This window comes from Periplaneta americana, chromosome 10, assembly GCF_040183065.1.
Source record: "Periplaneta americana isolate PAMFEO1 chromosome 10, P.americana_PAMFEO1_priV1, whole genome shotgun sequence".
In the NCBI taxonomy this organism is placed as follows: domain Eukaryota; kingdom Metazoa; phylum Arthropoda; class Insecta; order Blattodea; family Blattidae; genus Periplaneta; species Periplaneta americana.
The window spans coordinates 85,818,706-85,834,371 of NC_091126.1; the positions used below are offsets into that span (position 1 = coordinate 85,818,706).

The 15,666-nt window shown below is 34.2% G+C and overlaps 1 protein-coding gene across 1 annotated transcript in view; it reads left to right on the top strand.

Moving 5' to 3' along the window:
- The window catches only part of LOC138707855 (uncharacterized), a 153,200-nt gene that overhangs the window by 38,492 nt on the left and 99,042 nt on the right, over positions 1–15,666 (top strand). Inside the window, exons 2-3 of the mRNA XM_069837840.1 lie at positions 5,129–5,172; positions 9,465–9,634. Of these exons, the coding sequence (XP_069693941.1) occupies positions 5,129–5,172; positions 9,465–9,634 (214 nt within the window). The remainder of the gene's footprint in view (positions 1–5,128; positions 5,173–9,464; positions 9,635–15,666) is intronic.

Genomic DNA, 15,666 nt, shown 5'->3' on the forward strand with positions numbered 1-15,666 from the left:
AGACTGCAGAATTTTGGAGAAGAGCTTTGAATTTATCACGATTTATGTTGAAATTTCCCATATTAAAGCTCTCTAAATTCTGAACAGTTTGTTAATAATAGTTCAATGGCTAGTGAACTTTCAAGTTTACTACTCTTACTTTAAGAATGTCTAAAGGCTTTTAAAATATTAATAAAAACGTTCTATATTTTAACTGCAGTCTCTTCCAGATTATTATCCGAATACACTTTCTTTAGTCATTGTTTTTCGATACAGTATTTTTCTTTTTTCCACTTCTCAAAATTTGGATGCACCAAATTGTCCTAACAGAGAAATGAATATTAATTGATTATACCAACAAATTTGTATCTAAAAACCAAGGGCCGTATTCATAGACATTCTTAGCGCGGGCTTCCATTGGATGATCAGCAAACTAACGTTTTTCGTATTCATAAACCAGTGTTAGCGTTATGATATGAATCCTGTACAAGTAACCAGTCGATAGCCGGGGATAGTTTAGCACGCTCGTAGCGCGGGCTAGCGAAATTTCTTTGAATAGCACCCTAAGAGTTTTTTTGTAAGTTAACGGTACTTTTGTTCATGAAATTTCGTGTTCATAATCCCGGTAGCGCCAAATAAAATACCTATAGTAAAACTATTCTCCCTAAAAGTTTGATTCACATCAACTACTGCTAAAAGCTACAATGTGCAATTCTAAACACTTATTAGGTGAACATTTTATTACGTACCGAGATATGCATAGATTAGGCCTACTTTTAAAAAAGAACACTACCGGTTTGTGAGAAAGATAAAAATGATATAAGTATTGATGCACTTGGTAGATTGTCTTTAGTTCATTTTTGCATAAGCCGTTTACCCAGACAGCAGCAAGATATGTATTAAAATCCCTTCTTTGCCTTTGCTGTTCTACATCCAAGTGTAACAGAAGTCCTCCAGATATAAAGAATGAAAATAGTGATGGAACTACAAAAACAATAATATTTGGAAATCATGAACATTCCTTTAGCATCCCTGTATATTAAGTTAATGATAGAGGAAATTGGATTAAATACATGGAGAATATAATTACAGAGAACAGCAGATAGACCTTATTTGAAGCACAATTTAGTATACACAGTCACGAAGCTCAATATGTAGTAAATATGCATCCATAGATAGTTACTAACCACTATGATCGTTAATATCGCCTCACTACAGACAATGCGAAATAGTACCGGCACAGTCTATTGTTCCTAGCACCCTCACAACTCAAGCTTCGTGACTGTATATGGGCCTACTAGACTGTGTTTGAAGTCTGTTCATTCCAGCGGCGCACTGCAGGGAATTGTCTAAAACTGTTTCAAATAACTTTTTTCTTTTCTTTCCTGCTTGTAATGAATGATCCTGGGATTTTAACACTTAGCCAGAGGTCGGCATTTTATACCTTCAGCCGTTCTACAGTGATAGCGGCAAACCTACTTAGCTCATTCACATCGTATGCTAAACGTCAACCAACCCTGCCGGTATAGGTGAACTAGAAGTGGGGGTTGAAAAGTAGCGTTTTACTAGTACTAAATGTAGGGGAAGGTTGCCTATATCGTACCACTTTTCAGTCTTTCTTTATTTATTTCGAAATGGAAATTTTAATTGCATTTATTGTTAGACATTCGGACAGCACCATGGGACACAAAATATACATTTCTTTTTCCAGAATTTTTAAATAATTATCAAATGTTTTTAAAAGGCATTATTTAAACCTCTGCGAGCGGTACGATTTATGCGCCCAATTTCCAAGAGGTTGCTTAAATCGTACCCATTTGTAAAATATACATATAATTTTTAAAATAAGAACTGCATCAAAGGCAAGCTACTTGATGTCTGTTATAGTAAGTTCAAAAAGATATTCTTCAAACATCAGAATATGTTGAATCAATTTTTCTTCTATTTTACGTGGAAAAGCTGCATTCCTCCCGTTGACGGATCCATTTGCAGGACGATCCAGACCTCTTTTCACCTTGCCCATCAAATGTCGCTTGAAAGTCGGTTTTGAAATTTCGTACTTACGGCAACTTTCATTCAATCCCACCACTCTAGATCGAAATTCACCCAATGCCTTAAGTCAGGCCATTCCAAGTGGGCAGCCCCCGTGATGCCGCGTGGCTGCCCTGGGTTCGGAGGAGCTGTGCCGAGCCCCAGAGAGAGACAACAAGTGAGTGGGAAAGAGACGGAATACCGATCGCTGAGAGTGTTGCACGCGTGCAAGGGGTAGAATGAGCCAATGAAGTACATATATGGATGTCACCTTTTATGACACATAGGACGAATTCAAGAATTACAACAATTGGCCATTACATAATAATATAACAAAATAAAATTGTCCCTTTTTCTGTAGTTAGGAAGATAAATAATAAAATTTCTTTGATTTCTTTCCCTTTCAGCTATATGAGGTAAAATTGTTGAGCAGAATGAATGCGTAACAGTTCTTCCAACGCGACATCGAACAAACATGACCTAGTTTTAATTTTATTCAGGTTCATGACTGAGAATATGTGTTCGTAAAGAATATACAGCCAAACATAACAATTAACTTGCATGTCAATGCATGGATACGCGGAAACTGTTTTTGTTCCAAGTTTTTATAAAACGCAACGAGGCCGACTGAGATATTGTAATATTTATCTTTCAAAAATTGTGTGACACTGAAGCCTTATCGATTCTCTTTGGAATTTGACTGGAGCCTGCTCAACATTTACAGAAAAGGGCGTAATAAAAATGTTCACAAAGTTCCTACACGCGGCGACAGATTGTTTGTGGAGAGAGACTAATTGACTCAAATAACACATCAGGGAAGGACACATTATCTCTGAAGTTGAAATCATGCACTCCTTTACAAACATTCTTTGCGTAAAAGGCCGGCTACTTTTGGGGATATTTAGGGCAACAATATAGCTTGCATGGACAGCTCTTTCGGAACTTGACTCAGTGTGCTGCGAAAGAAAGGGAAAATTGATTTTTAATGACATTGTCACTATACAAAAAATACTTACAATAGTTAAACGGACAGAAAATCCTTTAACAGTTTAACAAACTTTTTATAATAATTCCCACACATTGTTGGCAACTGTTCGAAATAAACTTACTATAACCTAACCATTAATTTAATCATATTGCCCTTAGAGTACTTAATTAGTTGAAATGATATTTACCTCGTCGTAAAAAGACCGCATTTCGACCTTTAGTTTCGTTATTAAGTTAATGCCTTCCTCTCTTCGCCGATAATATGAGCGTGGGTATCAGAATGTTTGACTTCAAAGTGACGCTTAATGTTGTATGTTTCTGCCCGTACATTGATATGGCATATTAAACATTGAACATTGTTGTCAGATTAGACAAGATACAAGCCCTCCCAAGAGGGGTTAAATCCTGTACCGACTGAAGAAGCACTTCTCTTCATTCTTATTCATAACTGTTAACCACAAACGATAGTACACCATATGGATGAATGAATGACTGATGGAACGCATAACCCAGCAATGCCTGCAGAATATCATCGAACAGGCGAGAAGAGTTGATGATCGTATGCATTCGTACACCACCACAGCCGCAGCGGCAGAGAGGAGTGGGGGTCTGCCCAGGGCAGACACAGGGCAGCGTCCGGGCGCCTTAGCCCTCAAACACTGTGTTGGAATGGTCTGCCTTAAGTAAAGTACTTGTTTCCCATTTTCCGTATTCTCGTTTGCCCATCATCCAGAGCTGCCAAGGGTCCCCTTGGTAACTGAGTGAGATCACTGGTCAGGAAGAGTGAAATTAAAAAAAAATGAGTGAGACAACAAATTTCTTTTATGTAAGTTTATCCATTTATTTCATAATTAATAATTAGCAAACAACAATTTTTATAATGCGAATTATTTTTATGTAATGTTCATCATTTTTGTGGAAAACAACAGAACACAAAATAAGTTAATATACAGCAATTGTAAACGATTCAAATCTCACTCTTTATTGAGTTTTATTATATTGATGCGTTGCTTTCTTAGCATTAGCCACCACTTCTTTTGGTGGTTCGAATGTATTGCATGGCTCAGAGAAAGCCATATTCATTGTCAAGATAGATGATAACGTAGAATTCAAGTTTTATTTTTCCTTATCGTAGAAGAAACACGTTCTTCGCCAGCATTAGAATGTGGAATTATCAAAATCAATTTTGCAACCTTAGATAGCCTCTTGTACATTACTTCTCCATTTGCTAGTTTCATCTGAGATAAATATTCCCAAATTACATCCATTCGGTAACTGTACCGACTTACTTGCACCTCATACATCTTCAGGGATACTGTCTTGTTTTAAAATTTTGTAATCCACAAATGGGTGAGATTTCAGCTTGCGTGCTTGTGAGCGTGAGATCAGCCTCGAATCTGTGTGTCTCACGCAATGTGCGTGAGACTTGGCAGGTCTACATTATCTATTCTGAAATTTAAAAATATTATGCACCTAACGTTAATTGTTCACGTTGCCAAAATCGTACAGGTACGATATGAGTAGTTTTTCAATAGTACGATTTAGGAAACTAGCATTCCAAGCAAACTATTCAGATTATAACCTAAACAAAGCTGTTACACTAACTATTTTTACCATTTAAATAATGCAAACAATCTTATATGTTAGGTGTAATAGAAGACATTCATTAAACTAACTCAATGTTTCAATAAAAAATTACGAAAGAGTAACAAAATCATATGTGAGAAATCAGAACTTACTATTAAGCACGATTTAATACAGCTATTGTCTTGAACGAAAGGCGAGAAATTGAACGAATATCAGTTTCCATTTTTTATTTCATGAAAAATTCCGTAGATGGTTCCTGTATGTAATATTTTCCTCAATATTAATAGTGGTACGATTTCGGCGCCGGTACGATTTAAGCTACTTTCCCCTTCTATATGTGCTGACCGCTAACTTAAGTCCACAAATGCAAAACTCCAAATATTTCTCGGTAGAATTTAAACATAATTAAATCGTTTTATATTTAAATTTATTCTGCTTCAGTGTGCGCATTAATGAAGGGAATCCAAATTTGCACATTTAATAGTTCCTTAATTGATAATACGAAGTTTCAAGAAATTCTAATTAACTTTCTTTCATATTACAGCTCCTCAACAGTAACATTTACAATAAACGGAAAGAAGTACACGGGTAAGTCTAACTTAAAAAGTAATCTAAATAGCATTTAAATACAAAATTAATAGGAAAAGTAAATATTTAGATGAATTTAAATACTTATATTGTTTGAAGTTTCTGTAAAGCGACATAACGTACTAAAATTTATTCTAGTATCAAAATGTAAGTCTAAAGAGTGAAATATTCCAAGTAAAAATACCTAATGAACAGGCGAAAAGAAAATTACGACTTTAAAATGCTCGTAACTCTTCAGTACCTGAATGTGAATACTTTTACATCACATTACTTCGTGGAATACTATTGACATTATTAAAGTATTATGTCACTAAAGAAAGCGTGTATTATCGATCTATGAATATCTGGAGCTTAATGTATTCGTATGCACGTTTAGTTGTCGTATTACGATATCACATACGAGGGGTCTAAAACACAAGGAGTATAAGTGCATTTTTCAAAATATTTCAGTTAAACATAGGAGAGTAAAGCTAAAATTCCCCTTTATTTAGTGCACAAAGGGTATGTGTGTTACTCAAATAGGTGCTGTAATATAGACGTTGAAAAAAAACTACTTCACCAGTCAGCTCTTTGGTTTGGAACACAAGGGTTGTGTTGCAGTTATATTCATTCTACTCCACTCTTTTCATTGGGATGTTACATGATTGCAGTCTGTTCCGATCTTTAGATGAATGATGCACTAGGTCGTCGTAATGTTGCCTACTAAACGAATGTACTGGCATCAATAAGACGTTGCTGCATGTCCCCTTGGTGTTATTGGAACATTGCGATACATATCAGTCTTGATTGCTACCCAAACAAACAAAAAATCTAGTGGATTAATGTCTGAAGAACGAGCAGGCCAACCAACCGATTTACTATGTCCAATCCACTTACTACGTTATTTTAGAACCAGATCACGACGAGCTCTTAAAGCGTTATGCGTTGTGCATCCGTCATACTTGTACCACATAACTAGGGCTGAGAAATATATGCCGTTATACTACCAGTGCGCTTCGTGCGCCTCTGGCTTTGAGTACGTCTTAGAGTTGGGGTGAGTTAACGCAGTGTCTTTCGTTCGCTTGAACTCATGCTTATCAGCATTTGGGTGGTTGAAAGCCATCCTTTGACTTTTAAGCACAACTATCTGCTAAAGACATAATTTTCTTTGTTAAAAAATTGCACTATTCTAAAGAATTTTATTTTCTGTCTGTAGAAAATACACCTAATATACCAGCCTTTTTATTTCACTGTGTTAAAATGATGGTGTATTACGTTTTTGTTTTACATAATTTTTCATTTTATATATTGTTGAAGTGAATAACAAGCCATATTTTCAAATTTTCATGAAGAATGATTACCTGTTGCTAGAAAACACAGCCTTACATACAGAAAAAATTCGTTCCACTTCTGTAGAAACAATAAGGACATATTAGAAATACTTTACATAAGCATTATCTATCTCAAAATCTGTATCATTATTAATAAATTTCCTAATTTGAAATTAAGTCACAAATTTTACATAGAGCTAAATATCCATAATGTTTATCCAGTATTTTTTTCATTTTGTTTGCTACGTTTTTTCCTATTTCGTGTTCAAGCTATTCCGTTTCGTCACAATATCATTGACTACATGTTATTTTCTGTCTGTAGAAAATACGCCTGATAAAACATTGACAAATATCAGCCTTATTATTTCACTACGTTAATATGATAGTGTATTACGCTTTTATTTTACATAATTTTTCATTTCATATATTGTTGCAGTGAATAACAAACCACATTTTTTAATTTTCGAAGGAGAATGATTGCCTGTTGCTAGAAAGCACAGCTTTATATCTAGAGAAGCTTCGTTCCACTTCTGCAGAAACAATGGGGGAATATTTGAAATATTTTACACAAGCATTATTTATCTCGAAATCTGTATTATTATTGTAAATTTTCTCATTTGAAATTAAGTCACAAATTTCGTCCTAGGAATCTTGCTATTATTCGTCTTTACAAGACGTTGAATGTTGCCTGTTACGAATAGCAGTATTCGGTCGTGATGTAACCGATCAACTAAAGTTCACTGCTCAACAAAAGACACTGAAATCCCCACCTCAACGCGATTACGTACCGGTACATAAAGTCAGAGGCGCAGGAAGCGCAATGTAATGACATACAATTATTAGCCCTACACATAACCATTATTTTCGTCAACGGTACTAGTATGGCCTTCAAAAGAGCGGGAAAAATGGTTCCTAAGAATGTGCCATATCATCTGGCATTTACGGTACCATTTATGAAACAAGGCCCAATAACGGTATTACAGTGTTACAAAGTGTAATTTTATTTCGAACTTTTAGTAAGTACTCGTACATCCTAAATGAACAAGGTTACAAGAAAGATATACGTGTACCCATAGTATTAATTACACATCGTACTTAAACAACTTTTGTTTAAAACAATTCTTCATTTTGGTGTGAAAAAAAATATATATATTTTGGGTGAGAAAAATAAATAGGGCATTCTGTATGTTTCAATCACTTCAACTTTTTCCTTACTCGTAAGATTATTTGAATTTAGATTGTATTTTGTAACTTACACATTACATTTTCTACATTTAGTTTGAATTCTTATGTAATCTGCAAAATAGTTTGAAACAGAAAAGGTACACATGCAATGTCTTATTATAAAATGGTTATTTTTAATATCTTAATTTTTAAATTCCTTCAAAATCTGAAGTGAACTACTTCATATAACCAAGACTCAAAATGTAAGCACAAAACAGACATCGTAGACTATGCTTAAAATTTTCCATTGTCACTTAAATTTAAAATCATTTTTCTCAACATTTTATATCCCTTGCGCTCTAGACCTCCCATATGAGACTTCAGAAATTTGTTACAAAAAAGAGAGCACATATTGGAATATTTTACAAACAAGATACTGTTTCTACAGACTTTTATACGTTCCTTAGCATTTCCATTTCTGCTATGATTTACTTGTAACTGTGGAAGCAACATAATTGTAAATATACACATTTAGTTGCATAGCAATTATGAAAATAATGGAAGTGAACACATTTACATCTGTTTTATAGATAGGCAGCTTATTAGTCAATTCTCTTTCCAGAAGAAAAGTAAATGTAAACATCAGTCTTCTCTAGACTTGAGAGAACGATGATGAGAATTAGAAAACATAAAAATAAAATAAAAGTATCGTGATTCAAATGTTACTTTTGTCCGAATTAATGGAGAATTTTCATTTACTTTCAACTGAAATTTATTTCTAATTCGTGAACTCCGTCACATTTCCATTAGGAAAATTACTAATTTCCAAATTTACAATTTAGGGGGACTGCTTCTAATATGCGAAGAATTTTTTGGAAGGTTATATATCTTAATGTTTTCAATAGGATAGTGAAGATTATTGCAATGTAGTGTTGATAGAGAGTTTATATAAATCATACTTGTCAAATTTTTAATGTTATAAAATTAAACTTTTATCACCTACTTTTATTTAGTTATAGAAAATTAAAACTAAGCATGAAATTTAACTTTTTTACGGGTCCTATTAGATCAGTGAAATTTACGTTCTTCAGAAATAATTTTAAAAAGATAATTAATTATTCTTTCCTTCTTAATTCAGCATGATCCCTTTTTTACCAGTTACAATTCAGCTGATTTATTTATTTATTTATTTTTCTTCAGGCCATAAAGTGTTTTCTGTAATTGTTTAATTCAAATTAGAATGCCAAATTATTATTTTTTTAAATAATGCACAAATTTTTACGTGTTTATTTTTATAGTTGGGATTTATTAAAAAACAGAATTTTTCACAATTTAGGCCTATATAACCTTACAGTAAATTGAATATACTTAGCTCCTACTTATTGGGAACATCACATTATATTCAATAAATCAATGGCTGAGAACCAGATTGTTCCAAGTCCAACTTTTTATAGGAAAGAAATCTGTGTTTCATTCTGTTCCAGTTCTTGTCTGCATATATGAATTGAACAAAATTGTAAATATTCCTCTCCATAAGGTTGCTATGAAGCTATTCCAAATTGTGTAACTAAGCTTTGAATGTCAGGAGATTAAAATAGCTCTCCTGAAAAAAGAAATAGTAAAATGGACCTGGAACATTCTGGTTCTGGGCCATCGAAATCCCGACTACAAAAATTAATCGCAATCCTCAGACACATCGCATAAATAACTTTTCAGTTAAAAGATGTCAAAACGATGAACAATTTTACTACGTCTGTGTAATGTGTACTGTACGTACGCAAACAACTGTATAATGTTAATAAATATTTTTTGTTACAGTTGGTTCCGAAATTCCACTAGACACTTCTCTTAATACGTTCATACGCGAATACGCCAACTTAAAAGGAACCAAAATCATGTGTGGGGAAGGTGGCTGTGGAAGCTGTATAGTCACAATGACATTCTCCGACCCAATAACAAGAAAGTTGAAAACCCTGGCGGTTAATTCAGTGAGTTTCTCTAACCTTGAATATTAATTACTGAGGAGTCATAAGCCAAGAGTGAAAAGCAGTCAGTCACAGCTTGTTTACAATGTTCCTCAGACACAGTGGCTTAACATCTACCCGAAATTCAATAAAGATAAATTATTTAAAATCTGGAGTAAATTATAGGCATACATTCAACAAAACAAAATATATTTAGAAATACGCCTTCTTTGAAATAACATCATGCTCACGAAGTTCCTCTGCACCTTTTTCTTCTAAAATTATAAACCATTACTTCCATTACAATCCACATAATTATCTTTTCAGTAACAATTGGTTATGGATTGTGAAGTTCGCAGCGAGAGGAGATATTTTTGATTTACTCACTAATTATTTAAATACCTGTAGTAAATAACACTACGGTATATTATTACTTAGATTAATGGGCGAAAATGTTATGCTCTTATTTACGTCTTTATACGAGATAAACAGCACTAAGAACGAAATATCCAAGCTAGTACTTTTGTATGCATGGACAAGAACAATTATGATCTTGTTATTTTTCATTATGAACAATTGCATATATTCTTTAAAATAAATTATGGTTTATTTAATGACGCTCGCAACTGCAGAAGTTATATCAGCGTCGCTGGTGCGCCAAAATTTTGTCCCGCAGGAGTTCTTTTACATGCCAGTAAATCTACTGATATGATCCTGTCGCATTTAAGCACCCTTAAATGCCATCGACCTGGGCCGAGATCGAAGCCGCACCCTCAAGCACAGATGGCAAACGCTATACCAACTGCGCTACCGAGGCATATATATACATATACATATATTCTTTAATATTTAAACAGACATTATTATTGTTAATATGGAATTATTTGGCTTAGGTAGATTTACTTAAAAAAAGAAATGGAAAGGTTACGAAAAACTTCAAAACGAATTATACACAAAACATGGGTGGTGTTGGAGAAGCAGTAAAAACATACCGTACCTTTTCATTGTTATTTCTTTTTGTCTTACTGGCATCATCGTTATAAAAATGTTGGGTCTGTATCATGTACAGTACGTATAATATGTACTCTTAAATATTGAAAAATGTAATGCATTATATAAATTGTACACATATTGTAAAGTAATATATATACATCGCTTATTACATACAAAACTTATGTAAAGAAATCATGATTTTTCAAGAAAGCAATTTAAAGACTTCATTTCCCTGTAACCTCAGTGAGAAATGCTTTTAAAATGCGACATGGATATACACCGTGTCCGGCTAGAGGTGTCTACAAATAATTCTTCACTATTTATTAACAGAAGGATATTTTATTATTATATGTTTGGCACAGGATGCAGAAACTCTCCAAGTTTTTATTTTTATAACAATAATGCTAGATATCTACACAACAAAGCAAGAAAACAAGAAAGATAATTACGATTTATCATTGCGATTTACGTCACGAATTGCTAACAGTCAACATTAAATCATTCTAATTGAACGTAAAATGTGGACACCACAGCAAAAAGTGAAATGCGTGCTTTGGCCTGTTGAATTTAAATCTGTTACCAGAGTTCGTGGATCTGTGTTTATCATTTATAGCAACAAATTTCCCACTATACCTTTTATAATGCCTCTTCAGTATACCTCAGTCGACATTAGCCTCAGTGAAATATATCTTTTCCTATATAGGGTAAGCTGCAGTAGATTTTGGTACATACAAATTACACTTCTGGATACCATTACTAATAAGTATAGGACAAAAATAAAAGCACTACATATCGAAAAACCAAAACTTTCTCACTTAGTTCGGAGATGTCTGTGGTATCATTTTCTAATCGCTAAAAAAACACTAATACCATCGATTTCAGTCTGAATTTCTGATCAGCAGACACTCAACTTGCAATCTACCAGTTCATTCTGAATTGTCTTAGAATTACCTTTAAACAGTGGCATGTCCCAAATGATTTTTGAGAGGCTCGTTTAGATTACTCACGGACTGTAGCAACCCACGAAATACACCAGAGTCCTTCGAATCGTTTTTTCATCATGTCCCATGAGGGGAAGTTCATATTGGCCACACAATTTGATACAATCAATATTTTTAAAAATAATTTCACGATTTTTTCTCACTTCTTGATTATGTTTGAGAATGTTTGTTCTGTTCGTTTCACTTAATTGCGCAGCAATATTAGTTTTGCTTAACATAGCCAATGAAACAACATTTTTCAGGTGAGATTGCGAAGATTCGTGCTTTTTAATTTTCAGGGGCAAATGTCCTAAATCTGTCACACCACTCCTAGTCTATGCAGTATCACCACCGAAGAGGAGGCAAGCTCAAATGCTCAGCGTAAATTGCACTGTTATACTGCCTTACATATATGCACTATTTCGGCTGGACGAAGCTTGAGTAAGATTTAAGCCGGATAACGGACGACCCTTTAATTTCACTTCATTACATCAATTTTCTCCGCAAGGGGAAGTTGAGAAAAATAAAATTAATATTCTGTAATTCACACACACTCATGCTTGCACATTTGCACTGGTTAAGTTACGGTACTAAGACGTCACACCAAAGCAACTCTCAGATATACTGTTGGTCAACAATTTTCTAAAACTGTAAAAGAAGTCTCTTTCGTATTTTACGTGCTATATCAAAAGGATTATACTCGTGCAATCATTTTGAGTTAAAGCAAATATTAGGTTCTGCTGGAAGCTGGATATATACGTAATAATAAGACCCTTGCCCTTGTCTTTGGTGTTGAGGCATTCGAAGACATATTCGTCTGAAGTGATACGTTATCATCGCTGATAACTGTCTTTACTTAATCCCAAATCAGGACTGTTTGGAGTCGATGGGATCTCCTGGAAGGAAAGATTTCGTACAGTCCTATCAGAAAGGACGACGTCAGGTCGAAAAACGTCCATAACGATGTAGCGATTCAAGAGCTTCGGAACCGCTTCGTATCTTTGGGAGCTTCTGGAGTTCCTTCTCAAATTTATCTTTTAAATTCTACGGCTTATTTTTGCCACGTCTTCTGAAATAGAATGCAATAATGAATATTTAATGAATTAGTGACTGAAATATTAATATATTCTAATATTAAGTCTTCTACTACGTTAAAATGAACAAAATTTAAGGTAAATTTCTAACATTACTCTTTCTTGTAGGTTTATAACCACAGGGAATTTCATTGCGATTACTGGCATTTTCCTTCAGGGTAGGAAAATTTACAACAATTGTAATGGGAAGAGAAACGTGTGAGGTAATCTAAAATGAATCGATTAAAGAATTTATACCATAACCAAATAAAGAAAAATTAAACGAAGTAGTCAGTGATTACTACGAACGTTGTGGTTCCCTAATTGCTTCGTAACAAACGACGAAAAGCATGGTCAGGTAAAGGGTCCTGATAAATTCAGTTCCAGATATTTTAATTTACGTAGTAGTGCTACAGAGTATTGCTGGCGCAGACTAAACATTTTAACCATTGATTTGGTGGGAAGAGGATAACACAGTGGTGGAGGCATTTTCACAACTTTACACTTTTCAATTTGTTGGAGACCAACAGGTTCAATGTGCCTGAACTATCGAACTCAATTGTAAAGGTATCATTTGTACTTATTGGAGATGAAGCCTATCCTCTAAAACTTTATCTTATGAGGCAATATCTAGTGAGAGAACTAACCCCTAGAAGGGAAAATTTTAATCAACGTTTGTCTAGTGTTCGAAACATAATACGTGGAATATGCTTTCTGAATATTGCGTGCTAAGTGGCGATTCACGATAGAAATATGGACACAAATGTGAAAAGAGCCAGCACATATTATAATCTTCCATTTGAGAAAAGATTGCGACGAAGAATGATCTGCATTATCATGAAACAACTTTACAAATTAGAGAACTGATGATGTGCAAACTCATTAGAACTCAGATCGCAGGAATAATAGTTGCAGTGAATTTGATAGACAAATAAGGATAACTTCACTGATTATTTCAATCAGTCGCAGATGTTAATATAACATTATAATTTGTACTTAATAGATTGTGTTTTTTCATAACAGAATTGCCAATTTCTTGTATGAGATTGTAAATAATAATAGTTTTAATCCTACCGGTATTTCTTTGCTTTAACGATCGTTAATCGTAACAACAGAAATATTTAAATCACATAATTGTACCTTTATTTCGGAGTTGGAATATGTTTAATATTGTACGCAGCACTGAGTGTTTATCCCAACAATATTCTACGAAGTATGATTAATAATAATAATAATAATAATAATAATAATAATAATAATAATAATAATAATAATAATAATAATCATCATCATCATCATCACACGGCATATTATAAAAATATTATTCGCGTTCAGTAAAATGTCTTTCTACATATTCCTCGTCATGGAGAGGTTTTTGAAGTTCTTCTCCCAATTATTCCACAGGAATATTCGGGTTTTCACTTCTTAAATGATAACATCTTTCTCATTTCTTGACAATTCATACTTGCAATTGTGAGCGGCGCCGCTAAAATCTCAAACAAGAGCGAGCGGCCAGCGGCGTGTAGCGTTGTCCTTGAACCAACTTCCCCTCCAAAATGCCGCTCCGCTCACACTATGGCCAGCTGCATTTGCTAACACGCGTTTGTGATTCATCCACGCCGCCACTCAACGCGCCGCGCCGCCAGCCGCTTCCACTGTGGCCGAAGCCTAATACATAAAATAACCTTATTATAAGTGACCCCAAGTATATATTACAACCTACATATGTATAGGTCCTACATAAGTTTCACATTGGTACTGATAATAATCTTTCACTTTACTCTCATCTCACTCACTGCACTGGCACTGTGACACATTTCACTGACACTTTAGAATACATTTCACTGATACAATATAACACATTTCACTGACACTATAAAACACATTTCATTGATACTATAAATTTTCACTGATCGAAACTATTCACTGCACTGTAAAACCATAACTTCACTGACTCACCACGCTTCACTGATACAACAATTCAAATAAGACAAACAATTACACCCTTATCCATATTAGTAAACAGAACTAAATTTAAACTAAACATTTCTAGTCTAAGGCCCTCTTACAAGCTATTTTTAAATAATTTACAACTCAAACCAAGGGAATAACTCGTCAGGTTAGATAAATATATGCCACCTTAAAAATACATGCCAACTTAATTTTTATTTACACTTTATACACAACTTTTTAAGTTATTCTTGAATCTCCTTAATGAAGGACAGCCCTCAAAGACCGCTGCAGGTAGGTCATTCCAATCATGTATAGTTCTATTTAAAAATGAGAATTTACCTACATCCGTTTTCTATTTCCTACATTTGATTTTAAAATCATGATCGTTCCTACCATAGTACGTTTGGAGATAAAATTAACTTGTGTACTGAAACATATTCCGCATACAGTACAGACACAGATATAGAAAGACACACATAAAATATGTAGGCCTATCCTTTAAGATAATTACTATTTTAATTAATCCTTTCAATGCTAAAATTCAAGCTATAAAGGGTTTAACGAAAAAAGTGGACAGAACTTGAGGTATCGACTTGGATTTCTCATATGTAAGGTAAAGGTTGGTAAACTGTGATACGAGTAATATTGTGATAGTTCTTCTCGAGAATTTATTACAAAATTACTGAGCGAGAGAAGGACCTGTTTTGTGCAGCATCTTGTCCACGGACATTTCCTTAACACGTTGACGCAAAAACCTATCGTTCTCTCGCTCAGTAAATTTGTAATAAATTCTCAAAAAGTACTATCACAATATTACCCAATAGAAGACAAAATGATTATATCAACATGGGTCCGGAAATGCTTGGATTCTAAGTGGAGCTTACATGTATGATCATAGTGCACTCCAGTATGTTTGTTTGCTAAAGTTATTATGATGCATTCTGCTTACATTTCCTTAGACGAATTGTTCGAAATGTCAACTTCCTGCCTGAATACAGGCCGCAGCTCGTCGTCTCAACTAGATTCGAACACGCTCCCAAATTCCAGGCATAGATTT